The 27,621-nt window shown below is 36.8% G+C and overlaps 2 protein-coding genes, 1 long non-coding RNA gene and 1 pseudogene across 5 annotated transcripts; 3 read left to right on the forward strand and 1 right to left on the reverse strand.

Moving 5' to 3' along the window:
• The first annotated feature begins 6,040 nt into the window (after nucleotides 1-6,040).
• On the forward strand, nucleotides 6,041-10,541 carry serpinh1a (serpin peptidase inhibitor, clade H (heat shock protein 47), member 1a). 2 transcript variants are annotated; one of them, XM_083568561.1, is made up of 5 exons: nucleotides 6,041-6,302; nucleotides 7,751-8,354; nucleotides 8,430-8,528; nucleotides 8,629-8,861; nucleotides 9,019-10,541. In XM_083568561.1, exons 2-5 carry the CDS (start codon nucleotides 7,778-7,780, stop codon nucleotides 9,319-9,321), a joined length of 1,212 nt encoding a protein of 403 aa, XP_083424687.1. In that variant the 5' UTR covers nucleotides 6,041-6,302; nucleotides 7,751-7,777; the 3' UTR covers nucleotides 9,322-10,541. The 2 variants fall into 2 exon arrangements, with proteins under 2 accessions (XP_083424687.1, XP_083424688.1); XM_083568562.1 differs by having other exon boundaries at nucleotides 6,157-6,307.
• LOC310741118 lies at nucleotides 9,884-16,256 on the reverse strand. Its single transcript, XR_014537844.1, has 2 exons — nucleotides 16,006-16,256; nucleotides 9,884-10,906 (listed from the first exon to the last, which is right to left on the reverse strand). It is a non-coding gene; the product is annotated as an uncharacterized lncRNA (long non-coding RNA).
• Nucleotides 13,000-15,065, forward strand: LOC310741001 (tsukushi pseudogene; annotated as a pseudogene). Its single transcript has one exon. The product of its transcript is annotated as a tsukushi pseudogene (transcript).
• On the forward strand, nucleotides 15,744-25,392 carry acer3 (alkaline ceramidase 3). Its single transcript, XM_083568589.1, has 11 exons — nucleotides 15,744-15,863; nucleotides 19,128-19,238; nucleotides 20,619-20,671; nucleotides 20,822-20,874; nucleotides 21,017-21,098; nucleotides 21,353-21,388; nucleotides 21,831-21,889; nucleotides 21,996-22,097; nucleotides 22,193-22,297; nucleotides 22,391-22,436; nucleotides 23,023-25,392. The coding sequence occupies exons 1-11, from the start codon at nucleotides 15,761-15,763 to the stop codon at nucleotides 23,074-23,076; spliced, it is 804 nt and encodes a 267-aa protein (XP_083424715.1). The 5' UTR covers nucleotides 15,744-15,760; the 3' UTR covers nucleotides 23,077-25,392.
• The last annotated feature ends 2,229 nt before the right edge of the window (nucleotides 25,393-27,621 follow it).

Below are 27,621 nucleotides of genomic sequence, written 5' to 3' on the forward strand. Positions count from 1 at the left end.
TGGAAGTTTTTTCCTTGCAACTGTCACCACTGGCTCGCTCACTAGGGATAAACTTGTAAGGGTTAAATGTATAGGCACTAAACTTATAGGCACTAACATATAGATAAAACAAATTTCTGTAAAATTGCTTTGGGACAATGTCCACTGTTTAAATCACTATACAAAAAACACTGAATTGAAGTGAATTTGTCACATCTACATTACAGCACAGTAAAATTGCTTTTTTTCACATATCCCAGGATGTTAGGAAGCTGGGATTAAGGGCCATGCTCAAGGGCCCAACAGTGGTGGCTCGGCCATATTGAGGCTTGAACCCCGAACCTTCTGATCAGTATTCCAAAGCATTAACCTGGGTTAAGGCTTAACCTGAGAGAAAGGCTTCGCTGTGATGCCACATGCGTCGTTTTTCTCCCAATATTAAACCCACCCGATCGAAATATGTTTTAAACTAGCAATTATTTGTCACTAAATTAACATTACCTCATTTTGATTGATTAAAAGGTGTTGATTTATTTTCTATACCTGCAGCTCTGAAACTAGTTCATCTTCAAAGCAAATTAAGCACAGGGTAATACTAGTGGAGGACAGTGCATTTCACACGAGGCTTTCAGTGGTGTCCTACTTGAATTAATCCACCTCTCAAAACCATTATTATGACGCCACGGTTATAGGAACCATCAATATAATACAGAAACAGTATAACAGAGCACTGCATCACAGACAAGTACCCCATGCAGTGAGAATGAATTGCATTACTAAAACAAGAAGCCCGAAGAATACAATTCATCAAGTCTCCATTTCACTGCAGCCACTGCTGTACTGCATGCATACATCATCTTCAGCAAAAGTGTCAATATTAACCTCATAAAATGTCCCTGGGATTTCCATGCATTTTTTTTTTGTTCACAGTGAAAACTGGCAGCAGATAGATACCTTTGACCCCAGCAAAACATGAAATCTGTTTGGATAGAAACTTGGATAGCAACATAAACAGTCACTCAGGTGCACTGTGCAAGTGAGAGAAACTCTATTATATAAAGAGAATAGACTATTGGGAATCATTGAATACATATTAACGAACAAATATATATTAAAATGCAAATCAGTCATTCTGATAACGTTTAGGTCAGCAGAAAAGGCCTTGCTTTCCTGGACAGCCTGTCACTGTCATTAAGAACTAATGAGCTATTGTCACTTTGTATGTGTACGTAGTAAGAATGGTATTATTGTTTGCAATCTGAGGCTGATTTTTTCCATCTCAGTGTAGAATCTATATTAGGATGGCGGTTAGAGTTTGACCTCTGACCTGGGCGATTTTTGGCCTACGTCACTTTGTCCTGCTAATCTCCCACAACCTGAAAGAGCTGCAACAAGCTGTTCATCTACAAACATGGTAGCTGAGAGCTCCTGGGTGCTGTATGTACTGTATGTGTGTACAATGGTTAGTGTTGGTTCATTTACAAGTAATGGTTCATGAGTTTTAACGTGAATGATGGGAGCTGACTCACCTCATTACATTAAAAGTTCAATTAGACTGCACGCTCTTGCTAATGTAGGTAGGCAATGCTTCATACCAAAATAGAAACTCTTAGTGTGAGAGTCAAAGTGTAAAGTAATAGCACAGAGATTGAAATAACTATAGAGCTTTAAAGTGAACAAGAGAACATTACCAGGGAAACCAACGCAGTTTAGAAATGAAAAGGTGTAAGAAGCACAGTTTGGACGCTTCAAGGTTTGAAAAGCTGAATGGCTTCATACTTACTTTATATATAGATCCATGGTTATTCCAGGTGGTAATGAGGTCTATCCAGTTGATACCTGGGAGTATTTATTTTTTAATCAAATGATGGTGGTGATAACCAGAGTCATTTGACTTGTCATTTGAAATGAAAATGGTTATTTAAGTAACCCAATAATCTTCAATGCTTTAATTTCTCTCAAATTTATCAGAATGCATAATTAGATGATTGTATATAGGTGGACTATAAACATAGAGATAAAAATCTATTCAGGTTCTGTGTTTTTTGCCAGTCTAAAATTAATTGTTCATGCTTAATAACTTAATAAGATTTTTAAATTGTTGCTGTATTCTTTATATGATCAATGTCACATGGTTTGCATATGAAAAAAAGCAAAGATGTACAAGTGATCCCATAATAAAAGCCCATCTGTGTGAAATATAATCAGAATTGAATACAGTGTGGAAGAAGTTCTGACTAGTTCACTAACCTTTAATCGGTCCTTGGGGTCTATATGACCCCAATCGACATTTCCTTGATAAAAAAAAAAGGGTTCCCTTCATCTGAGTGGAATAATATTTTGTGACTTTTCCTACATAATCTATCAATACACACACAAAAAAACTGGGCTTGATTCGGTTGTTCTAAAGGTATGTAAAAATATTTTTTTACACTTCTGGTCTTCGGGGTCAATATGACCCCACATTGAAATGAATGGGAAATGTGAAAAAAACTCAATATTTTTTCTTCATTTGTCAAAAAAGAAATCTATAAATCAGAAATTTAGATCATCATTTAAGTGATTTTTTCATAAAAAATTAATATTTCATATGCAAGCTTATGGTGTAGTTGAGGAATTGTGTGGTAAATAGGTACAAAAGTACTTCATATCTCCCAAAACACAGCATTAATGAATAGATGAGAAGTAAACAAAAAAATATATATATTATTTGTATAATTTAAAATGAATATTTTTTGTATAATTTCTCTATCAATTGTTGGGGTCATATAGACCCCAAAGACCAGATTTGTAAACAGGAAACGAAGACCTTATGAGGGCTAAAGAAGAACTGAGTGCCGTTTGCTGTTAACTAGCACCACCTGGTGGCTAAATTAGAACAGCAAATAATCTATTGATTTTTTAGACTCACAATATAATCTATAATTGGTATTTTCAGATCAAAATAAATTAATGTATCGTGTCAATTTTGCGACTTTGATAAATGAATATATTAACTTTTACATTTTGTAGTATTAAATGCCATAATTAATGCTATCCAATGTCCACTAGGGGTCATACACCGCTATTCTGCCATTCTGTAAAGGAGTGATTTTGATTATCTGAAGAGGACAATTATTCTTTCCTAACTGTAACTGTGACTTAAACAAGGTTAAAACTGGACCACTGTTAACAATGCTTTTATACTTAATCTACAGTTAAGCAATGATGATGATGATGAATCCAAAAATGATGAATCCAATGTAACTTCATTTGAATGTAAATCCAGGGAGAGGTGGAAGTGCATCATGTGGAAGATGAGACAGATTCTGAGAGGTCCCTGTGTGCTGTCTTATTTTAGATAAGAGTGTTTGGTGAATTGTTGGATGTATGTTTATTTGGCAACAATGCTGATAGATATATTCTTTGAATAACACATCAGTTTCTTGGCAAATAAGAGCTTTTAAGCTGACTTAGGTGAAAAAAAAAATATCTGTCCACTCCTTATTAAAAACTCAGCCCTCACTGTGCACTTTTCCTTTCTTTGGTCCCTTTATTGTTAAAGGGTCAATGCAATAACAAACGTGATGAATGAATTTCTGTGTGTAGAGATGATGGAGTTAGCTTTAGTAAAGTTTGGTAGTATTTGGAATGCGCTATCTAGTCAAATCTTCTGAAAAGCATGGTATTGTAGGAAAAAGGCAAAATGAATGCGGTCAATTTTGAAAATATACATAGTTCCAGAGTTGCAATGGTTCTACTGACAATGACGATAGAGATACAAAAAATAAATAAAAATATATAGTAAAAGTTTCACTCGCATTAAAATTTGTGTATGATATGTTTGGACGCTGCCAGGATGTAAGCATCGCCCGCCTTGTGAGATGACTTACTCTGACCAGTGATCGACAACAGAGTTCAGTTGTCTTGATATTAGAGCTTGTGTTTTTGGTGTTTAAAAGCACAATCTGTCCGGCTCCGTCCTCCACTCATGAACTGTTGCTTGTGCTTTTCCACATACATAAATGCATTTACATACATAATTGCTATGTTTTGTTAAATTGTTATACTACCCCATATTGATCACCATTCCTCCAGATTCCTGGGTAGGCTACAAAATGTCTCGACAATATTTTTAAGTTATTGTGGTGTAAAATTCAATAGTAAATCGAGGGACTACCTGTACTTGAGGGTTGGATTAAATAGCCCAACAGTATAATTACACAGAGGCCAACAGTTTGTGGCCCCCGGGCTGCACTTTGCTTACCAATAATAAATGAACATTTTGTTCATTTATATAACACTTTATTTTACACTCGTACCTGTTTTTTTAACTTTACATCCATGTACCAAGTCTAGTGAGTGTCTTAATCAGATTCTAATCCTTCATCAATGTAAACTCCAATGTAAAAGCCAGTCACCACTGGCTTGCTCATCAGGGCTAAACAATTAATAGGAACCACCTTATATGCAATAAACGTACACATTCTTTTATACAACCTTATTCTGACTTTATCTGTGAAAAGCTGCTTGGAGACAAGCCCATTGTAAAAAAGCACTGAACTGAATTGAATTAAATTAAATTCTATGTAAATCAGTAAAGTAAAGTTTGCGTCTTTAGTTCTTTTTTCCATGGGTCTATGGGACATTGTCCAAAGTTTAAGTCTTATTTATGGTTATGTAATTCGAGCCTGTGGCTAACAGGATATATGACAGCGGATATGATGCAATCCCAGGGTTTATCCTTTGTTCCCAGGGTCCACATTGTTTCCATGCACTGACTTGCAAATAAGGGAAACTTTGGAAAACACTTAGTATAATTAGCACAGTTGTTAGCTTTATAAGGTCCATTGCTTTAAATACTTTCAACAGAAATGAATGTGGTACAAATTTGTAGACAAAATAAAGACTAAATGGGTGGAAAATTACTTTGAACTGCACATAATCTATGACAGGATTTAATAGACTTACAAGAGTGTCATATTTGTATATGGTTAGTTTCATTAAATTTTAATGTACTGAATTGTATTTCTTTTACTAAACAAATACTACTGACATTTTCATTTTGCGCTTACAATACTTCAGGATCTTGTTCAGGTGATGTTGTACTTCACCTTCATTTTCTTTTCACACAGATCTTTTGAGACTTCTACACAAAAAATTGCTTTGTGAGTGTAATGTGCTGCAGTTTTCACATGCAATGACACAGATTTTTGCGTGAACACTGCCCTTTTGTTGCCAGCAAAATACTTGAATGCATTTCATGCGATTTCTATTCTGAAACTACAAAATCTGTCTGCCCTCAGGCACTGACAAACAGACACATGACAACCAGCTCCTGGCAGTGAAACCAACCAAAAATTTTAAAGCAAGCAGAAATAAAGTTAGATGTTTGTTATAAATCAGTAAAACAAGATTAGATCGGAAAGTTAGAATACCCTCCACCACCACCACCACCACCGTGACAGAGGGCTGGGTCTCGTCTGGGCCTGCTTCCGACGTGGCAGTGTAGAGAGAGGAGGAGGAGAGAGGGAGGAGGTAAAGCCTCCAGTTCAGCAGATAATTCACACACACACACACACACACACACACACACACACACACACACACACACACACACACACACACACACACACACACATTCCTTTAACTTTGTCATCCGTTAGGACATGTCCAGCAGTCTTCATTCATATAGACAATCATTTTTAGAGGATAGACTATTATTAGTAATACTAAGACTAAAGACAGGATGAGAATAAAATGAATAATAAACAAGAAAAATGTATATGATGAGTTATGTGTATATATCTACATTTATATTTACTGTAGTTAAAAAAACAAGTTTGGTATCATTTATATTCTTTAAAAAAAAAAGGCTATAAATATAAGCCTGCACAAGAAAAAATGTTGCCTTACCAAACTCTCTTTTAATCCTCTTTTATTCAGATTTTCATTGTACCAAAAAATGTTTTACAAAGACACCTGATAAAATTATACCACCAGACTTCTGCTCACATCTTATCATAAGCTTGATCTTTTGATCTTCTTGTGACTCAAATTTCAGAACTGTACAGTATGAAGAACTTCTCTACTACATGTAAATTTAAGATTTATTCAGGCCATGCAACAGTACCAGTCAGTTTCTAACAGCATTAGGACCTGGAGGAGTGAACTCATTTTCAGCAGTAACTGGAGCTTGGGGGCGGAGGGGGTTCGGTGTCTGTCCTCTTGGAGAACACAATCACAGCTGCTTATTTTAACTCCACTTTCCAGAAGTTTCCTTGCAGTGCAGGACGGATTTCACTCCGTGAAGGCCAACGCCTGAGAGGAAACAACAGATTCCTGTAAGGTAACACTTATAATTTCAACTTATAAACTAATTGCTATTGCAGAGATCATGCAACATGGCAGTGGTGCTGCCCTCCTGCCTTAAATGGTCTGGATGTAGCTGCGGTTTGGGCTTTAGAAATCAAATATTCCTACCTGGGACAAAAGAGGGATAAGGGTTCTGTTTGGAAGCTTCAGAGCAAACCATGAAGGAGATAAGCATGTATTAAATGTAAAAACTTTCCTAAGTTTTGCATAGTTAGTCTATATTTGGTCCCACGATGTAGTATTGTATTCCTTTGCTTCACTCACAGAAGTAAAAGATACTATGTTTTTGCTGCTAAATCTATAAAACTTACTCTAAATGCTAAAAGGTATCCTTGTTTCTGATAATACTGAGTACAACACATATAAACAATCTCATTGACTATTCATTGTTGTACTAAGGTCTTTGCCTGGCATTAAACTGTGCTTAAAAAATGTGTTTCCGTTATCTCTAAATCCTGAAATCCAGTCTGAACTTCCAGTGATTGGAGCATACTTATCCCATGCAAAACCGTGACAAATCCTTTTAGATCTACAGATAAATGTGTTGTATATGGACATTCTGCGTTTCAATATTGTACACATACTGTCACAAAAAATGTATGCACAAATAACACCTTCAGCTATCACAGCAATCTATTTAGCCTTGTTTTTCATCAGTTGTGTGTGTGTGTGTGAAAAAGGGTCTGTTAGATAAAAAGATACAAAAGATTACAAAAAAGGTTTTTGGTACAGCTGCTCCTGTTTTGTCTGGAGTTATAGGCGCTGACGTGGCAGCTATGTGAGTACTGTATTCCTACTCGATGTAAGCTCAGATTCTTTTGATGGAGCTCAGCAAGCCTGTAATTACACGACTTTGGACTATGTATATTTCAAATCGAGTTTGGCACAGCTCAGGCCATGCTGGTCATCTGCTAAAGCTACAGTAACCAATCAAAACTGGACTACTCAAAACAGCAACCCCTTTAACTATAATGAACCAAAAGAATACAAGATTAGAGTAATTTTTTGTGACAGTTCATTAGACATTTGAAGGGAAGCCTCTCTGCAATGTGGTCAACCCAAATTTCTTGAATAATGTTATTCCTATTTATAAATAAAGAACAAACAAGAAAACATTACAAATAGGAATTAGAAGATGGGGTGACATGAAGAACCATTGGACTTTGCTAATGTTTTTTTAAACTGCAGCTGTATATAGCCAGAAAGCTAAAATCCTCTATTTGAATCAGATAGAAATCCACTGCTAAAACAAACCAAGTTTGAAAAATACTTTTAGGCATGTACTAAAACTAATGTATATGTACATAGGTAATGTATTGTATAACTTTTGTAGTTCATTGATCAAAAATGTACTGAAAGCAATGTTGAAAATAAAGTTTGCACAGAGTTTACAATATGTGTGGTCTGTTTCTTCCAGAGGAAGATCAGTCACAGCTTGAGAACCATGTGGGTGAAAATCCTGGTCAGCCTGTGCCTGTTGATCAGCGTCGGAGCAGACAAAAAACTCAGCAACCATGCCACCATCCTCGCTGACAACAGCGCCAACCTGGCATTTAACCTGTACCAAAACATGGCCAAAGAGAAAGATGTAGAGAATATCCTTATTTCCCCTGTGGTGATAGCTTCCTCGTTGGGTCTGGTAGCTCTTGGTGGAAAGGCTTCCACAGCCTCGCAGGTCAAGACAGTCCTCAGTGGGGATAAAGTAAAGGATGAGAATCTCCACTCAGGCCTGGCTGAGCTTTTGAGTGAGGTGAGCAACCCTAAGGAGCGTAATGTCACCTGGAAGATTAATAACAGGCTGTATGGCCCCAGCTCGGTCAGCTTTTCTGATGACTTTATGAAGAACAGCAAGAAACACTACAACTACGAGCACGCCAAGATCAACTTCCGTGACAAGAAGAGTGCCATCAAGGCCATCAATGATTGGGCTTTAAAGTCTACTGATGGGAAGTTGCCTTCAGTCACCAAAGATGTTGAAAAGACAGATGGCGCCATGATCATCAATGCCATGTTTTACAAACGTAAGTATTTGTTTCCTATGGATTTAACAAAAATCAATGCAAAATGTAACTAATGATCTCATTTAATCTTAATAGCGCATTGGGATGAACACTTCCATCACCAGATGGTCGATAACCGTGGCTTCCTCGTCCATCATTCATACACTGTGGCAATATCCATGATGCACCGCACAGGTAAACATACAAACCACAAAAAAAAAAGATGTCTGTTAATGTATGTACATATGTACATATACAATAAATTAATTTGTTTACTTTGGCAATTCACTACAAGGTATCTATGGCTTTTACGATGACACTGCCAACAGCTTATTTGTTTTGGAGATGCCACTGGCTCATAAGAAATCCTCTGTAATCTTAATCATGCCTTACCATGTGGAGTCTCTGGAGAGGCTGGAGAAAATGCTGACACGTAAACAGCTAGACATCTGGCAGTCTAAGATGGAGCAGAGAGCCGTAGCCGTCTCTTTACCAAAGGTCAGCATGGAGGTCAGCCACAATCTGCAGGTAAGAGTACGTTCAATAGCTGCAGGTACCAACATACCTGCTCCAATGGTGAGGATTCATATTGTATTTCCTGGAGAGCTCTTAAACATTCTCTGATATTTATATTAAGATAAATATTTCATAATTATTCATTAATTACATTTAAAAACTTTTGCAGAAATATCTTAAAGGACTTGGTATTACTGAGGCCATGGATAAAACCAAGGCGGATTTATCGAACATCTCTGGAAAGAAAGACCTTTACCTGGCTAATGTCTTGCATGCCTCTGCGTTTGAGTGGGACATTGCTGGCAACCCTGCAGACACCAGCATCTTTGGCACAGACAAGGTGAAGAACCCCAAACTGTTCTATGCGGACCATCCGTTTATCTTCCTGGTGAAAGATAAGATCACAAGCTCCATTCTCTTCATCGGTAGGATGGTCCGTCCCAAAGGCGACAAGATGAGAGACGAATTATAACTGTCTTCAATGCAAGTTTGAATTGAATTATATGAATAGCATGTGTGCATGTGTATGCAAATGAGAGTGAGAGAGAGAGAAAGAGGTGTGTGTGTATGTCTGTGTGTGTGTGCGTGCGTGTGTGTGTGGCATTAGCTTCCCACTGAACCAGCGGAGGACTGTTACCTCTGAGGACATTCCAGAAGAAATGTGGACCACAAATGGAGGTTTAAGGCATTTTCTTTCTCAAACTCACCAACACGCATGTGCACTGTGTGTACTCAGCCAAAGAAATCCAACTCAGCTTCAGTGTTGTTTATGTTTGTTTCCATTCAAGGTTATTTAAAGCGTAAAGAAATTGATGGGACATTTGTGACAAAATCGTCTTTAACCGTTCCGATGCTGTTCCAATACTGTTTGACCACCTTTATTGTCTTCCCCTTAATTCTATACCACTAACAGCTTACCAAAACAGTGCAATTTAAGTGATTTCTTCGCCAATCTGTGTTTTTTTTCTTTGCATTATGTGCAAACCCTCATGCTGATTGGCTACTTAGCATTTTGACTAATTTTGCTCATAGCCTGCTATCTGTTATCGTTCTGCTTTGCATTTAGACACAGCTTTGTCCTCTGAATTTGCTCATATGTAAAGGAAATTGCATGAGATTTAGGTTTTCACTTGCTAAATTTGCTTGACCTAATAAAAGAACTGGAGCAGCTCTCAAAATGGCAAAGGGGATTCCCTGAAGGGGAAAGTTGATATGGGTGTGCTAAAACCAATAATGGCAATGGCTATGTTACCTGTCATATTGCCTTTTCCTGATTCTACTCTTTACTCATTCTGTCAAAGAAAGTAGGCTTATTTTTTTGTCTAAAGCAAGAGCACGATCACATGTTAATCTGAAGTACGGTCTCTGAGGTACATCCTTTAACATCATTTTCTCAGGGTTTTATCTTTTCTTGTATATGCCTGAATGGTTCTGCTGAGTTTCAATATATGAAAGATGATCTGGGTTGATAAAATATCCCAATATCTGAAGGATTATTCAAATGTTTCACAAAGTGCACACAGAGTACATTTCTGTCAACCCTTAGATACACCTGTGTCTGGCCTGGTTGCAGTCCGCACTGAAAATGCTTCTCGGCACTAGAAAACCTGTGACTGACTGAATTTGTTGATTGGCTTAGCTATGAAATGATGCCATGATTTCTTTTTTCCAATAAAATTTGCACCACCAAAATGCTTTTATTTGTATTTGTATTATATTTATCGACATCTTTCCTGCACATAAAAAAGAGCTGGTTTGCATATGCAAATTTGGCTATATGGACATAAATTACTTTGAATGTAAATTTTTCCTGATGCAGCATTCAGAAAAATATTTTAACATCAAAAACAAATAAAGAAAAATGACTAGGAACATTTAGAAAGACTCGAGAAAATAGCATACATATATACATACATAAAACATACATGCATTACATGTATCCACATGTATAGTTCCTTAGTTAAAGTTACTGATAAAATAGCAGGCTAGAATAAAGTTCCCAGAAGGATACTGATGCTATTTCCTGTTATACGTTTTCATGTTAGCAATCACAGAACCTTCAACAATAGACAAGACAATGCAATGAAAAATAATTCGTTTAGATTATATTTTAATCTAAGAAACATTAAATAATATGAAAATATGTAGCATAAACAAGTAACACAGTCAAAAGCAAAAACTTTTAATGTTTTAAAAGCTGGTTAATAATATACAGTGTGGAAATAGTGTGATAATAATACATCAATTTGTACTTAAGGTTCTAAAATCACCAAACATGTTTCTATATTTTTAAGCTTTTTCAGGATTAGCACTTTTTATGTCCACACACATCATGCATAATCATAATCATTTTTATGTCCACACACATCATGCATAATCAGAATGGAGCGATGCTTTTTCTCATCCCACATGCTTTCAAAAAAAATAAAAATAATAAAAATAATAATTCTCAGCATTATTAACGCACATTACTATTTTTTTAAAATTAAGCTTAAATGCTAACTTTCTGAACCACAAACAATTTATCAATATTTATTTTTGTCCAGCTGTTAAAAGCTTACAGTTATACATATAAGGAAACATTAATGGTGATATTGTCAGCTGTCAGGACTTTAAAATAAAATTATTAAAAAAAAAAAGGAGAACAAAGGAGAATAATTCCCTCTAGTTTATTTATAAAAATCGATTTGCCTGAATGTTTTCTTAAAACAGTTGATTCTCACAAGCTTCAGTAGTTGGTGAGTGAAGTCTGGTGACACCTAGTGGAAATTTGCATCAGCAACAACCTACTGCCTGTACAGCTTTTTTTTTTTTTTTTTTTTTTTTTTTTCTGTTGAATGGTTGAATATATTTTCACTGATATAGTGCAAACTTATGTGTCCTGAACATGTAAACCAAATGTTTCAGACCTAAGCTGAATTTCACACACATGTCTATTCATGCAGGTGAAATGCAATCCAGGAGTACCAGTGTACCATATCAAAACTGCTGCTGCTGAGGAGCACCTGGAGTTTCAACCTAAAAAAAAAGATTTTCATTGAAATACATTTTTATCTGGCCTGTGGCGAGTGACTGTAAGAGAAAACCTTTAGTGATACTTAAACTAAATCAATGTACAGCCAATCACTATTCTGAACTATAATAATTTCATTATAATCAGCATGCTTTTTAATAATTGTCTAAAAGCACCTTGCTAATTGTTTATGTAGATTGCATCACTGTTATTTCGATTGTTTGTACCATTTTTATTAGCTGGTAAAGGTTGAATTTTTTTATTTAATAGATTTTACTTTTGTTTGTTTTTGGAATACTGTCCACAAAATTGCACAAAATATTGAGTATTAGGGCCAGTATGCACAATTGTTCTATTTGAAATTAAAGTTATTTTATAAAATAATAAAATATAAAAGCTATATTTTCAGAGGTTTTTTAATGTTATTATATGTATATATATATATATATATATATATATATATATATATATATATATATATATATATATATATATATATATATATAATATAATATAATATATAATTTTTATTTATTATTATTATTATTATTATTATTTTTTTTTTTTTTACAAAAAAACAGAATTCCAGCTAACACAAATTAGCTAACACAAATGTCTAAGGTGACATTGTTTGCTTAATTAAATTCAATATAATAAATCACCAGACAATTGATTATATGTAATTAAGTCTTGAAACCATTTGTGAAAAATTCAAATAAACTCTGTTTGCTGGATGAGACAGTCATGAGACAAGGGGATTAGGGGAACTAATTAGAAAACAGTGCCCTCTCAAAGATCAGAAGTTTAAAGTAAAAATATATCAGTGTTTAAGGAAATCGTTTATCAACAACACAAACAGATGCAAATACATCAACAAAGAGTGAACAACATTGTTCACCATGTTGTGCTCAAAGTGAACTCATAAAAATAACCTTAGATAAACTTTGTTGATTTTTATCTTTTAAAAGTGGAATGAACCCATCTGTATAAAAATCCAAACCCGCAGTGCTGCTGTGTTAACAATTTATAAAAATTTGCAATATACATGTAATCCTGTTTTTAATGGCCATCTCCAAAAGAGGCACAGGAAACTGTCATTGTTGTGTGATTAGCAAAAAGCTCTCTTTGTGCTTTCATTTACACTCTGGTGTCAAAAAAAGGTGTTAAAGTGAACAAAAGGGCCGACCCGCTTTCTCTATTCTGAGAGTATTTAAGGATAATTAAAAGCAGTCTCCTCTTTCATTACAGAACGATGGCCATCCTCCTGGCAGGAACAATCGTTGCACTCCTTGTTCTTTTTTTCTCAACAGTGAAGACGTGCTATCCTGGGTGCCGCTGTGAGGAGCAGAGTTTTGGAATGTTCAGCAGCTTCAGCCTGACCAAAGTGGACTGCAGTAGACTGGGACCAAGAACAATTCCAGTTTCAATACCATTTAAAACCTCTTTGCTGGATCTTTCCTTCAATGGCATCTATTCTATAGAGGGCACGGTCTTCTCTGGACCGGGATACACCACGCTGTCTAGCCTCAATTTGAGTAACAACCTTATCTCTGTCATGAATGGAAGTGTATTCTCCAAACTGCACTATTTGGAGATGCTGGATCTGAGCTGGAACTCGATCCAGGACCTTGTTGAAGGTTTTTCAGGCCTCCTTCTTGCCGAGGTAAATCTGAGTCACAACCGGATTCATGAAATCAATCTGAATGTGTTTTGTGTTCAGAATCATGGAAGGTCTCTCAGCATGGATCTGTCTTATAACTCATTAAACTCAGTTATAAGGAGGAAACTTTCACAGCCTCTCAATATACAAAGCCTGGATTTAACAGGGAACGAGCTCACTTCTGTGCCAAACCTCCGGGACATCTCTTTACGGTTCCTCAGCCTGGATGATAATCCCATATTGGTCATTCATGAACAGAGTTTCGCTGGATTGAAAAATCTCATTTACCTTTCTCTAAGCTCCATGCCCGAGCTACACACCATCAAACCTCAAAGCTTGCAAGAGCTCCAAAACCTCCAAGTGCTTGACCTTTCAAATAACATTAAACTAAAGACATTGAGTGCAGAGGTTTTTAGTGGCCTTACAGCTCTACAGGAGCTTAATTTGTCGAACTGCTGGGTCATGTCTTTGCCGGCCAACATCCTTCAGCTCCTCCCGAGCATTAAAAGCATTGCTTTGAGGGAGGGAGTGAATTGTTGGAGGATCCGGACACAGAAACAATTTGACATACGCGTCGGACAGAGTAAAGCTGAGGAAGCTTTAAAATGTGATGTGACTGGTGTTATTTTGTAGAATGCAAACAATAAATTAGACTTTTTAGAAATATTAGAAATATTACATTTGCACTATTGGAAAATAATTAATTGATTGTTGATAGATTTGTCATTTTCTTTATAAACAAATGAGTCTATTTAACAAGTCACAAAGGTTTTTTCTGCAGGCGGAAACGAGTTCTTTTTTATTTTTAGTGTGTTTCTGTTTTTTTGAATTTTTATGTAAGGCACATTATTACTGCCTGGGTGGAGGAATTATCACATCAATCGGGCTGCATATTTAATCCCAGCCCTTTAGAAAAATGGTATCCACCCAGATAAAGAAAACCTCGAACTGCTTTCTAGTATGTGTATATGATTTTAATGAAACATGTACATTTTGGTTCATTTTGTATTTTCAGATGTCAATAGCCAACCAAAGATCGAATTATAATATCCCTGAAATAAAGTGCAATACAATAAACATGTCCAAATGTATGCATGTTTTTGTTTCACTAGTTCTCATGTTATGAATTCTTGCTTTGCAGAGTTGAGGCGTTTTGGCATGTCTTGAGATAAAAAAATGAGCTCGTAGTCAAAACAGATCCTCGTTCTACCACAAGATATGTGTTAAACATCTTGAATGGGTTGCCCTACAACATGTCTGGCGTCAGAATAAATACACAATCCTGCTTAGATCATCAAGATACACCTCCTTCCATTGTTTGCTTCCGTTTAGCTTCTTTTTCCTTTCGCTTCTGTTCATTTCAGGAAATAGCATTTCTTTACATGTTTAAATTAAGGGGGGAAAAAAAAATTATCCTAATCAGGGTAGTAGTGGATCTGAGGACCATACCAAGAAGTAGGGAGGAATAGGTGATAGATGGGATGCAAGCGTGTTACAGAACACAATGCACGCACATTAATTCACTCCAAGGAGCATTTTAGAGTTGTGATCCGTCTTCTGTCGTTTTTTGGTGAGTGGAAGGAAGTCAAAAAACTCGGAGGAAATCTAGAGCAGTAACCTGTGTTCAGGAACAAACAGTGGAGCCTGGAGCTGTGAGATGACAGTGCGATGTCTTCTTCTTCTTCTTTTAACTACTCCCTTTAGGGGTCACCACAGTGAATCATCATCTCCATATCACTCTGTCCTCTGTATCTGCCTGGTTCCAAACCAACCACCTGCATGTCTTCCCTCACCACACCAATAAACCTCTGTTCACCTTCCTCTTATCTTCCTGCCTGGCGACTCCATCCTCAGCATTCTTCTATCGATATACCCCAATACATAACCCTATTCAGTTATATATACATATATAAATTATTGGTATGTTCATGTATTGACATGTTGGGGCATCTGCTTATATATATTTTTTTCTGATTAAAGGAATGAAATGAACAAAATGACTCAGAAAATATTCGTTCATTTGGATGAGCGAGAGCCAAAGAATCAGAGAATTCGAAGGAGTCACTAAAATGATCCGATCTTCACATCACTAATGTACATGACGTAACAGTACGATTCTCCAGCTGCACTGTTATCTCACGTGTTCAAAGTGTATTGCTTTCTGATTGGCTATTCTCCAGAGCCCGTTAGTACACGCCCCTCCTTTTCGGCAGCGGAAGCCACGCCCTCTTGTTCATCATGGCTCCTGCGGCGGACAGACATGGTTACTGGGGAGCTCCAACCTCAACATTGGACTGGTGTGAAGAAAATTATGTCGTCTCATATTACATCGCGGAATTTTGTAAGTACAACACGATACAGCAATATCTGCAGCCGAGAGCTGTTTTTGTTAGTTAGTAAGTTTGCTAGTTAGTTTATTGTTGCCAACGTTAGCTAGCTAGCAACGGGTGAAGAGAGAGAGGTAGGTCGTCCGGCCAACTTACCGCTAGTGAACAAACTCGGACAGGAAGCAGATATCTCAGATTTGAACCCCGGGTCATGGTGCACAAATAACGAGCCATCGCCATCTAGTTTATGGAAAACACCGAGGAAGGCGATTGTCCTCCTAAATGCTCCAAACCGTAGCTAAAACGTTAGATTATGTGAAATGTCAAAAAGTCTTATTTTAAAAGAAGTGCACTTGGTAGGGAGCATAAACACTCCTTTCGTGTTCTATAGAGCTTACTTGTATAGCAAGGGGAGAGTCATTTAGGATCATTGTTTAGCTTGTCATTTGACACGCAACAACAACAAAAAAAATCCACGTAGATTATAATTATTATTAATAATAATAATAATAATAATAAGTCAAGTCAAGTTTATTTCTATAGAGCTTTTCACAACAGACATTGTCTCAAAGCAGCTTTACACAAATCAACAGTTAAGGTGAATGGTGTGAATTTGTCCCTGATGAGCAGCCGTGGCGACTGTGGCAAGGAAAAACTCCCTTAGATGTTGTGAGGAAGAAACCTTGAGAGGAACCAGACTCAAAAGGGGAACCCATCCTCATTTGGGTGATATCAAGAGTTTGATCATAAATCTTTCAACAGTACAGAACACTGGAGAGTGAGAACTAACATGATTACTGGAGTATAAGATTATAAGTGATGTTCTTTCTGCAGTCTTATACAGTCTATATGGTTAGTAGCTCCTAGTTTTATGAGCTCAGCATTTGTGATCATAACAGATCCAGCATCAGCTTCTCCATGCCAGAGCCTTTAACACTCCAGGAGGTCCAATTTCAAAACTCCACACATGTAGTGGGATCCAATTGGCACTGGTACGTCTCTAGATGGTTCGGGATATTTGCGAGTTCAGCATCTACTTCTTCAAAGGTCCGTAATCATCACGAGGTGGGAGGTGACTGGAGCTGGCCAACCCTCAGGGTGTCTCGGGATGGGGCGAGAAAGAGAAGCAGTGGAGAGCAATTAGCGTAGCTGCTGTTCATGATATTAACAGCACAAGTTGATAATGTGCATGTGATCAGATGTTCTGGAGCACAAGGTTATGATGCGAGACGTATGTTATGTGTAGGCTTTGCTAAAAAGATATGTTTTTAATCTACACTTAAACTGGGTGAGTGTGTCTGAGCCCCGAACACTGTCAGGAAGACTGTTTCAGAGTTTGGGAGCTAACTGTGAAAATGCTCTACCACCTTTAGTAGACTTTGCTGTTCTAGGAACTACTATAAGCCCAGAGTTTTAAGATCTCAGGGAGCGTGGCGGATTGTAGCGTGTTAAAAGACTGGACAGATACATGGGAGCCAATAAGATTGGGTTTATGTGATCATATTTTCTTGACCTTGTGAGAACTCTGGCTTCTGCATTCTGAACTAACTGAAGCTTGTTTATTAATGATGCAGGACATCCACCTAGTAATGCATTACAATAATAATAATAACAATGTTAATAATATGACTAGTAATAATATTAATATTAATAATAATAATAAAAGGTAAAGCATTTAACGCCCATGAAATAAAATAATCACTTCCGAGCTTTTAATTATATTTCAATTATTAAATATTTCAATTAAATGTTTCATTTTAATAGTTTATCCCTTCAATTTTATTCATCTATTTCTGACAACTCGTTCTGTACTATTACTCTTTTGCCTAATTAAATGCTATCTTGAATGGACAGACCCTGCCCATGTGGGCGTGTCTCGATTGACATAACCGGCTTTTTAACAGTAACTCACGTGGTTGTGGGTTTTTTGTTGTTGTGGCTTTTCGTCTTCATGCTCATTATTACAGTTCCAACAGCACATGGTTTGGGTGCATTGTTTTGGATAAAAAGATAAGGTTACTGGGTGTTTGGTAAATCAGTCATGCACTGAAATATGCTGTCACTTTTACTTACTGTTTTGAAGGTAGATATATATCAACTTTCAGAATCGAAACATGGTTCTTGGTCTGTTTCATATTTCATGGATGTGGTCGCATTAAATCTTCCCCTTATTTTAACTGGGGAACTCAAACCTGTACAGCATGACAATGCTCCTTAATGATGGGAAGATCCGAACATTTTAGTGACTCGGTTCTTTAAATCTCGTTCATCAAACAAATGTACAAATCTTCTTTCGAGTCATTTAAAGTATTTCATTCCTTTAATCAGAAATAAAATGTTACATTTTAAATAAGCAGAATCTCCAACATCTTGAGTGGTCTGCTATAGATCAGGTCACTCAAGATCTCAAGAACACGACACATGGCTAGTGTTCATTGTTTTGGGGAAAACGGTAATGCTTGTTATGTAAAGCAATCATGCGTTCAAACATGCACTCTGTCTGACTTACTGTTTTGAAGGTAAATATATAAACATTCACAATTAAATCATGGTTCTCGGCCTTCCATTAGATTCATACTTAATGTTACGAGGACATTATATCCTTAAAATCGATGGTATTTATTTGTTTTTCTTTTCGAAAGCACACATGTGGATGCATTATCATTACATTTTCCCCTCACTTGAACTAGGAGACCCAAACCTGTTCCAGTGTGCCAATGCTCCTGTGCACAAAGTACATATATAAACATTTGGAATCAAATCAGGGTTCTCTGTCTTTCACAGTCTTCCATTAGATTCTTACTTAATGTTACTAGGACTTTATATCTTTAAAATTTGTAGCATTTTTTTTTATTTTTTTTATTAAATGTGGGATAGTATAAAACCTTTCCTTGATCTACAAGACCCAAACCTGTTCATGACAATGTTTAATGCACAAAGCCAGCTACATAAACATATTGTTTACATGGTTTGAAATGGAAGCTTGAGAGTGGCCTGCTGTAGAGATTTGACCTCAGCGCTGTCGAACTTGATAGACACAAATTGTCACGCAGACTGCACCCCCCAGGCCTCTTCACCCATCACCAGTACCTAACTTTACTAACACTCTTGTGGCTGAATGAGTGGAACCTCTTCTAAAAAGGGTAGAGGGTATTATAACTGTAAATGGGGATTAAATGTGGAGTGGAATGTTTTAATGAATGGAAAAAGCACATGCTCAGATGTCCACAAACTTCTGCCCAGTTCACTGTGCTTAGTGTGTTTTTCTCTCTTTACAGATAACACAGTCAGTAATCTCATTATGATCCTTCCGCCGATTTATGGGGCGTTCCAGTTGTTTAAAAACGGATTTGAGTTCCGCTACATTTTGTCCTTTTTGGGACTTGCAGGTGAGTCTGAACAATTTATTCAGTTTGTTAAGAAAGTCACGGAGTCTTAATGCTTATTCCACAGCGCTGCTGAATTGTTGCTGGTACAGGTTTATATTAATGCGCTTGGACTGTTGTTTCCATGGTAACCACTCATTAGTGTTGTAAGAAATATAATATAAGGAGAGCAAAGATCATAATTAAACGTTTTTCCCAACATGACAGTAACAATATACATGAAGTACTTTGGGTTCGTCTGAGTCAAAAAGAACCCAGGACAATTCCTGCTCAGACATTTTATACTGTTCTTCCTGCATGTAATGCAAATGGGATTTAAATGTGAATGCAAATTAAGTGTAAGGATTTAGTAATGGACCAAATGACCTGGTGATACTATTCTCTCTATATATATATATGGGTCTTACCACCCAAATGGTCGAGTGATAGTATTGTTTAAATGGTCCTGGATGTCCCTCTGCTGCTTCTATACTAATATTAATGAAAGTTATTCACACATATTACATAATTACTCCTATGATATTTGACATATATTTTGGAGTCCAGGTTTTGGCAATTTGAGGCAATTTTATTTTTTTTCAAATCTAACAATAAACACAAACGGATAACAAAATGTGTTAGTCACAGATCATGGTGGTGATTAAGTTTTCTTTGAGGAGATTTTTGTTGAATGTTTGCAGAAGGAGCCTCCAGTGTCTCGTTTTTAACATGGAAAATATAGGACTCTAAGGAGTGCTGATTCTTGACAACATGACAAGCCACATTCATTTACTTTGTAACTCTAAGAATGGAGCTTGTTAAAGAATGCCTAAAAGATTACTGACGTGCATCAGTACATAAAAAAATAAATTGTAAAAGGATAAAAATTACAACATTCCATTTCTTAATTATTAACCATAGCCAAATTGCTGCTTTATAAGAGAACATTTCTGTTTCAGGACCCGCTGTTACCTGTGCCAATGTAATCAAATTTATTCATTTTCTATAACAGCATGTCCATGAGCTTCTGGCAGAGGGTTTCATTCCTGTGTTTCAGCCGTGTTTATTGACACACCCTCTCCGTATCTAGTACTTCACACAGGCATGCACTTGCAGAACAATGCAAGGAGGGTACACATACACTGGAGCTTGGCAGGCAGAACAATCTAGTATGCAGTAAATGTGATTATCATGTTTACAGTTTATACGCTCTGTTTGTTTCGAATTATGGCACCACCTTTCACCTAATTCATAATGTGTGCTCCAGAGCATGATGATCCCAGAGTGTTTGTCTAAACACAATGCAGGAATGCAGGAATGCAGGGCATGTTTCAGACAATTTGCATATGTGTTGGGGAAAAAAAAAAAATAGCATGTGATTTTTCTTTCCTGTTATTGATCCAGCTGTTGGCATCGGCTCATGGTGCTTCCACATGACGCTAAAGTACGAAATGCAGGTGAGATTAGTTTTTATTTGTATTTAAGTGCATCATCTTTTCCACCCTATAAGCAATATAAATCCCTGGAGCTTTTATAGACCCTATGCAATTATGTAGTAAATATTTATTTAGTTCACATGCTTCTTTTTAATCACAACATCTTTCTAGCTGCTAGATGAGCTGCCAATGATCTACAGCTGCTGCATTTTCGTTTACTGTTTGTAAGTCGGTTATCTTTTATTATTGTATCGATATATCTATATTTTGATAATTTATGAAAAATATGTAGATTTGAGTGACGCACCCAAGACATAAACATTAAAATAATAAATAATGCAAACTTTTAAATAATGCATTTTTCAGATATGAATGCTTCAAGCAAGAGAATGCAGTTAGCTATTTGCCAATTGCACTCCTCCTCATCTTCAGTGTTACAGTCAGTGTGGTAAGGCTGCTCAAAGTCTTTAATTTCTTACACATAGATAGGATAGATCAATCCATTGATCGATCAGGCATACCATCGTAAAATTATGACCGATGAAATGAATAGTGTTATTCAACGGTCATAATTTTATAATTGTGTTTTTAAACAACATTAGGCAGGTGGTCTTAATGTTAAGCCCGATCGTGGTTTGTCCTATCTATCTAGCTATCAATAATAGATACTAAGGCCTTTTTTTTTTTTTTTTTTACATGTAGGTGTATTTGCAGTGGAAGGAGCCAGTATTTCATCAGGTAAGCCAAGCTGTGCATATTAAATGGGTCCCCCCCCCCCCCCAATCAATTTATGTAGCATTTAATAATATACTTTAAAAAAGACATTGCGTCAGTGCGAACATGACTATAACGTTCCTACCACACTTTACACCATGCTTTAAAAAAACGCCCAAGGACAAATGTGTTGCACCCACAGGAAAAAAAAAAAAGAAGCGTAAAGACTTTACGTTGCAGAGCCGGTTAAGTCTGATGGCATGAAGCCAAGGCTGGTTCTGATAAGAAAGGCTGACATTCAAGCACGTAGGCACTTAATCACTTTGTGCCGTTTTGTGTTTGTTTAGTCCTGGGTTTCTGGGAGAGTGTGAATAATCCACACACAATTTCCTGGGTGCCGCATAAACCCTGATGTGTTTACAGTGAATACAATACCTTTTGTTGACCTTTACATTCTTTCCTCTAGGTCATGTATGCAGTGCTGGTGGCTTTTTTAGTGTTTCGCTCGATTTTCATAGTAACATGGTGAGTGCATGTGATTTAGATGATTTTTATTAACACAAAACCATAGAAGTCGTCTAGTTTTATTTCTAGAAAATGTGTCTGATTGAAAGGTGACTTTTTGCTCCAGGGTGTATCCATGGATGAGAGAGCTGTGCTACACCTCCTTATCCGTCTTCCTGTTGGGATTTGTTTTATGGAACATTGATAATATATTCTGTGACTCTTTAAGGTAATTACTTGTACAGTTCTTGCAGCGCTATGTTTTTTTGGTATATACGTGCTGTAATATCACTAATAGACTCTGTGTTTGCGCTATTCTTTCAGAGCCACAAGACAGAAGCTGCCCCCTGTAGTCGGAGCAGTGACACAGCTCCATGCATGGTGGCACATTCTGACAGGACTCGGCTCCTACTTGCACATTCTGCTCAGGTATTTCTTAACTTGGATTTTAGCCCAGTGAAGTACGAGGCAATTTGGATTTCTTGGAATGTTCATTATTTTATTTGTACTCTTGTGACGTAGTCTTCAGATTCGGACCACCTACCTCAAGTACAGACCAAAATTAAAGGTGAGTACTGCTTTGCCGTTCTACCTCCTGAAGAAGTCAAGTATGTACAAGATGTCCAATACTACCATCTGCTGGAATAAGGTGGACATTACAGGGTTATGCCGGTGGAACCTTTGACACAACGTTTAGCTGCTTTCAGATGCAGATCCTAATTTGCAGCACAAACAGCATATGCCAATTTATTTAAAAATTACAACAAAAAAAAAAAAGGCCAGCGTGATTGTCTGGCCGATTAATCGGTTTGTCTCTATGTTTCTCCATCTATTATTTTAACGGATAGTTTTGACTATTTATCGTTTTCATTTTATTTACGTTTAACTATTTCTTTGTATGTATTCATGTATGTATGTCTGCTTTCTATATTTTCTTGCTTCTTTGGCTTTTCTGCAGTTCTTTATTCTTTTTTTTGTGCTGCTTCTCTGTCTAATTATGCCTTATTGTCTTAGCATTATAAAATGAGCTCCGATTTAACTGTCTGTTTTAGCAGTCGGTTTGTCTGGTTATCTGTCTCCATGGCATATCCATGGATAATCAGTCCATCTGATTCTCCAATTTGTTAAATAATCATAATTTTTTGCCGTTGCAGCTTGTATGTGGCTTATTGCCTGTGCTGCACATCGAGTCCCAGAAGACAAGTTGAAGGAATGTTGAGGGGATGAGCTCACGGATCACAGAGCTCGAGCGCTTCAAAGCCCAGCCATTTGCCTCCAGCCTGATCGGGGAAGTGAGCAGCAGCTGGCTGTACCCTCAATCCCCTTCAGTTTGAAAGTGTAGTTTGTACTTCCCATGTTGTGGAAAATGCTCAGATTGTATTGATTAATCATTGATTAGATCAGATGTTTGTGGAAGCAGACAGCACAGCCGCTTAATTTCTGTCAAGTACGTAACTTATCCGCTGCCACACACTCATGTGAGACCTGCAATAGGTTCAGACTAGCAAGCGACACAACAATAGCTGGCTGAAAAAAGAAATGATATACAGACATTACTGACATAAAAAGATATTCATCTGCCTGTGTTGCTCGTACAAACTTAAGCATGTAACATAAACCAAACTTAATAATATTAATAAATCATAGTGTTATGTAGATTTTATTTTGGATTTTATCATTTCTCTAAAGAGATTGTCGCTTGCTAGTGTGAAAGCTAATGAATGGAGATCATGGTCAGTGCCTGATTTTATTATTTGTTATTATTTTTCACATGTATCTACCTTGGAATGATGTTAAAACTTGATATTGATTGCAAGCATTATATATATTTTCATTATTTGCCTAATCATTAATATCTATTTTTGCTCTGCTTCCGAATCATGACGCATCACTATTTACAAAAAAAAAAAAAAAAAAAAAAGAATATTTTTTCCTGGTCTCTGCTCTGGCAAAGTTTATGATTAAGTGTTTAGCTTTTTTTTTAAGGATCATAAAAGGTGAGTTTAAAAGGGTCTTGAGATTAGTGATGGCTTGATGCTAATTTTAATGGGGAGGGAGTCAGATCAAATTCTTTAACTGGAATTGATTGTTTTTTTGGGGGGATACTGGATCCTCATTTTTGAAGGAATTGACTGAATGAATTTCACATTGTGCTAATGTGCAGAATTACTGTAAACAAATTTCATAGTGTTGTCTTGATGAATGTACATGCATTTGTTTTATTTAAAATTAGGGATGCATTCATACTTATATCAGTATCAGATATCAATCAGAAATTGAACGTGAAATATTGCGACTTCATGCGCACGCACTTCCTCTCAGCGAGCACTGAGACACTCCCATGTTACGAGGGTTTTAATCATCAGGCTTGCTAAGAATTACCACTTTTGCCATGACGTAAAAATTGAGTTCATTTCAAAAAGACTCCTCATGCTCTTCAGTTCTCTGTCAGTTACTCATTTCATTTTCGGGCTCATAGTATTTTTAAGCTCGAGCTCCGTCTAAATGGTATTGATGCATCCCTAATTTTATTCAACAATGTTATTGATTCCTATATGTGATGATCCTTAATTTTGCTGTTATTATTGTGATTTTTGTATTTATTTACATTACTGGTTCCGGAAGTATTTTATGAAGGACCACTTGCCTGTGAAGTGGCACATAATTTTCTAAAGGGGAAAGGAGGCTTTAAGCGATCCATCAATTTCATCATTCTTCTAAACACTAAGAAGTGAATGATAGTAATTTGGAAAGCAATTTTAGAAAATCAAGCATTTTTCTATCTTTGTCAATACCCTACTCTATGCACAATAACATAATTTGTTGTTTTTATCTTTTGGGAATGACTCTGCTCATACCCGCACATTGACGTATGGACCCGACACGAGCTGTACATCTAAAGGGAATCGTTTATTCTCGCTCTTCGGAGTAGCACCGAGTTCCACAAACGCATTCTGCATACATCGTATTGCCTCTGGGTGAACTTGTATTCGTTTACTTGAATTATCAATGTGAACTGTTGACAACGATAATAGATGTACCACGTCTACGTTTTTTTTTTTTTTTTTGTTCAGTGAATGTCGTCGTGTGTTACATGTATACATCTGTGTGTTACTGCATCACTATATGAAGCTGAAGTGTAATATTGAACATATTTGTATGTTGCTGCTGTATGAGTGGACCTGCTGATATTATCAAGTGTGCCTTAGACGTAGTCCTATTGGACTTGATATTACCATATACTATCTATACATACAGTTGTCTTGATTGTCAAATGCTAGTTCCTGTATGTTATTCTCATTGTAATGTCATATAAGGCAAAAAGAACAAACAAGGAACTAGTGCCAATACGGTTCTTGTGCCATTTTATGACGGCATCGATCGACTACCTTATTTACTTATGTAAAATCATTAAGCATACCCTGTTGAAACCACTGCACAAGTTTTTGTCTTGATGCTTCATTTAACTGCTGAATGTTGAGTCATTTAAGAATTATGTTATTAAAGTCAGTGTCATTGTGTATCACTGTGATTCTTTTCATTCAATTTTACAAGTTTTTTTTACTAACACATGGCTTTTACATACCCAAACGTGGTACTTTTGTGTTCCTTTTTACATTTGCCAACCTTCTCCCAACCCTGAACACCAGGGGGCAACAGTGACTGCAATTGTGTAGTGCATTTTTAAAAATGGTCAGATCTATTGTTTCCAACATGAAATCCAGTAAATTGTTACTTTGTTACTGTACTTAAGTTTTACTGAGTATCAAAGATATAAGCAACTTTTACTCTTTTACTTTTTCTATTACATTTATCATTTGATATATGTACGTACACACACACACACACACACACACACATATATATATATATATATATACATACATACATACATACAGTGAGGTCAAATGGTCATTGGCAAACTTAAGACGTGCCTGGACATGTGCTGGTTTAAGCAGGGGAACCTTCCGTGCCATGCATGATTTCAAACCATGACGTCTTAGTGTATTACCAACAGTAACCTTGGAAACGGTGGTCCCAGCTCTTTTCAGGTCATTGACCAGCTCCTCCCGTGTAGTTCTGGGCTGATTTCTAACCTTCCTTAGGATCATTGAGACCCCACGAGGTGAGATCTTGCATGGAGCCCCAGTCCGAGGGAGATTGACAGTCATGTTTAGCTTCTTCCATTTTCTAATGATTGCTCCAACAGTGGACCTTTTTTCACCAAGCTGCTTGGCAATTTCCCCGTAGCCCTTTCCAGCCTTGTGGAGGTGTACAATTTTGTCTCTAGTGTCTTTGGACAGCTCTTTGGTCTTGGCCATGTTAGTAGTTCAAACAGGTGCATCAAATTTAGTATAATAAATGTAGTGGAGGTGGACATTTTAAAGGCAGACTAACAGGTCTTTGAGGGTCAGAATTCTAGCTGATAGACAGGTGTTCAAATACTTATTTGCAGCTGTATAATACAAATAAATGGTTTAAAAATCATATCTTGTGATTTCTGGATTTTTCTTTTATAGATTATGTCTCTCACAGTGGACATGCACCTACGATGACAATTTCAGACCCTCCATGATTTCTAAGTGGGAGAACTTGCAAAATAGCAGGGTGTTCAAATACTTATTTTCCTCACTGTATATATATATATACTAGCTGAAAGTACCCGTGCTTCGCTACGGAAGGCAGAAAGCTAAGCAATATGGCAATAAGCAGTAAGAACTGAGCAGGACTGGATGATCAGAGATCAGAACGTAACGTCAACAAATAACGTACTACCCCTTTGTAGTACCGATACAGGGCAAACTACTTTGAAAATATTTTTTATCGTGCATCTAACATGTAATAAGAAACAATGTAGTAAGTTTCATGAGGATCCCTACTGTTATTTCGAAGAGTTTACAATGCGTGAGAAATCGCGTTTTTCGCGAGTTAGCCGCGATCCAGGACGAATTTTTCAAAACCCTTTCTTAGTGAGCACCTAAGACCCAAGAGGAAGGTATGTTCCAAATTTCATTGCAATCCGTTTAGTGGTTTTTGAGATTTCGTGATGAGTGAGTGAGTCAGTCAGTGGTATTTGAGCTTTATATATATAGATATATAGTATTTGAGTTAAAGTGGAGATAAGTTAGGCAAAATATTACTTTAGTAAATGTAAAAGTGCTCCCTTTCAACGTTCACTTGAGTAAAAGTACAAAAGCATTTGCCTTCAAATGTACTTAGTACTATGACATTATGGCTATAATGTTTACCGTATTTTTCGGACTATAAGCCGCTACATTTTCCTACCTTTTGAACCCCGCGGCTTAAACAACGAAGCGGATAATTTATGAATTTTTCCTGCTTTTTTCCCGGTTTTACAAACTTCAAGCCAAAAAACTGAGCGACATAACATTAGACCAATGAAATTTCCAAACGGAAACGAAAAAACGCATCTCACCTGTGTTCTGAGCTGCACAGGTTTGGGAGAAAAAACGGTTTTTTTTTTACGCACGATGATGCCAAAAGATAAACTCCTGAGAGAAATAGTTGTGAAAGGAAGGAGGAAGACAGTGAACAATGACTTACTTGGTCGGCTACTGTTTAGATACAAGCCGTTGTAATGTGTTGAGTCTGGGTAAAGAGAGAGCTCACTAACTCCAGTTGCAACAAAAATCATATAAGCACAGACAGGTTTCCAAAACTTGTGCTTTTTTTTTTTTCTTGGCAACAGCGTTACGGGTTAGTCAAAGAAACTTAGAAATCAGCATCAGAAA

The sequence above is a fragment of the Silurus aristotelis genome (genome assembly GCF_946808225.1).
Source record: "Silurus aristotelis genome assembly, chromosome: 18".
NCBI classification, from domain to species: domain Eukaryota; kingdom Metazoa; phylum Chordata; class Actinopteri; order Siluriformes; family Siluridae; genus Silurus; species Silurus aristotelis.

What these genes read in the sequence shown, in the direction of transcription:
- serpinh1a (XM_083568561.1), top strand. Translation starts at nt 7,778, where the DNA reads ATGTGGGTGAAAATCCTGGTCAGCCTGTGCCTGTTGATCAGCGTCGGA. An exon ending in ATCCATGATGCACCGCACAG is followed by an intron (nt 8,529 to 8,628) that starts GTAAACATACAA and finishes ATTCACTACAAG; the next exon opens with GTATCTATGGCTTTTACGAT. An exon ending in AGGTCAGCCACAATCTGCAG is followed by an intron (nt 8,862 to 9,018) that starts GTAAGAGTACGT and finishes AAACTTTTGCAG; the next exon opens with AAATATCTTAAAGGACTTGG.
- acer3 (XM_083568589.1), top strand. Translation starts at nt 15,761, where the DNA reads ATGGCTCCTGCGGCGGACAGACATGGTTACTGGGGAGCTCCAACCTCA. An exon ending in AGGAGCCAGTATTTCATCAG is followed by an intron (nt 21,389 to 21,830) that starts GTAAGCCAAGCT and finishes TCTTTCCTCTAG; the next exon opens with GTCATGTATGCAGTGCTGGT. An exon ending in TCGATTTTCATAGTAACATG is followed by an intron (nt 21,890 to 21,995) that starts GTGAGTGCATGT and finishes TTTTTGCTCCAG; the next exon opens with GGTGTATCCATGGATGAGAG.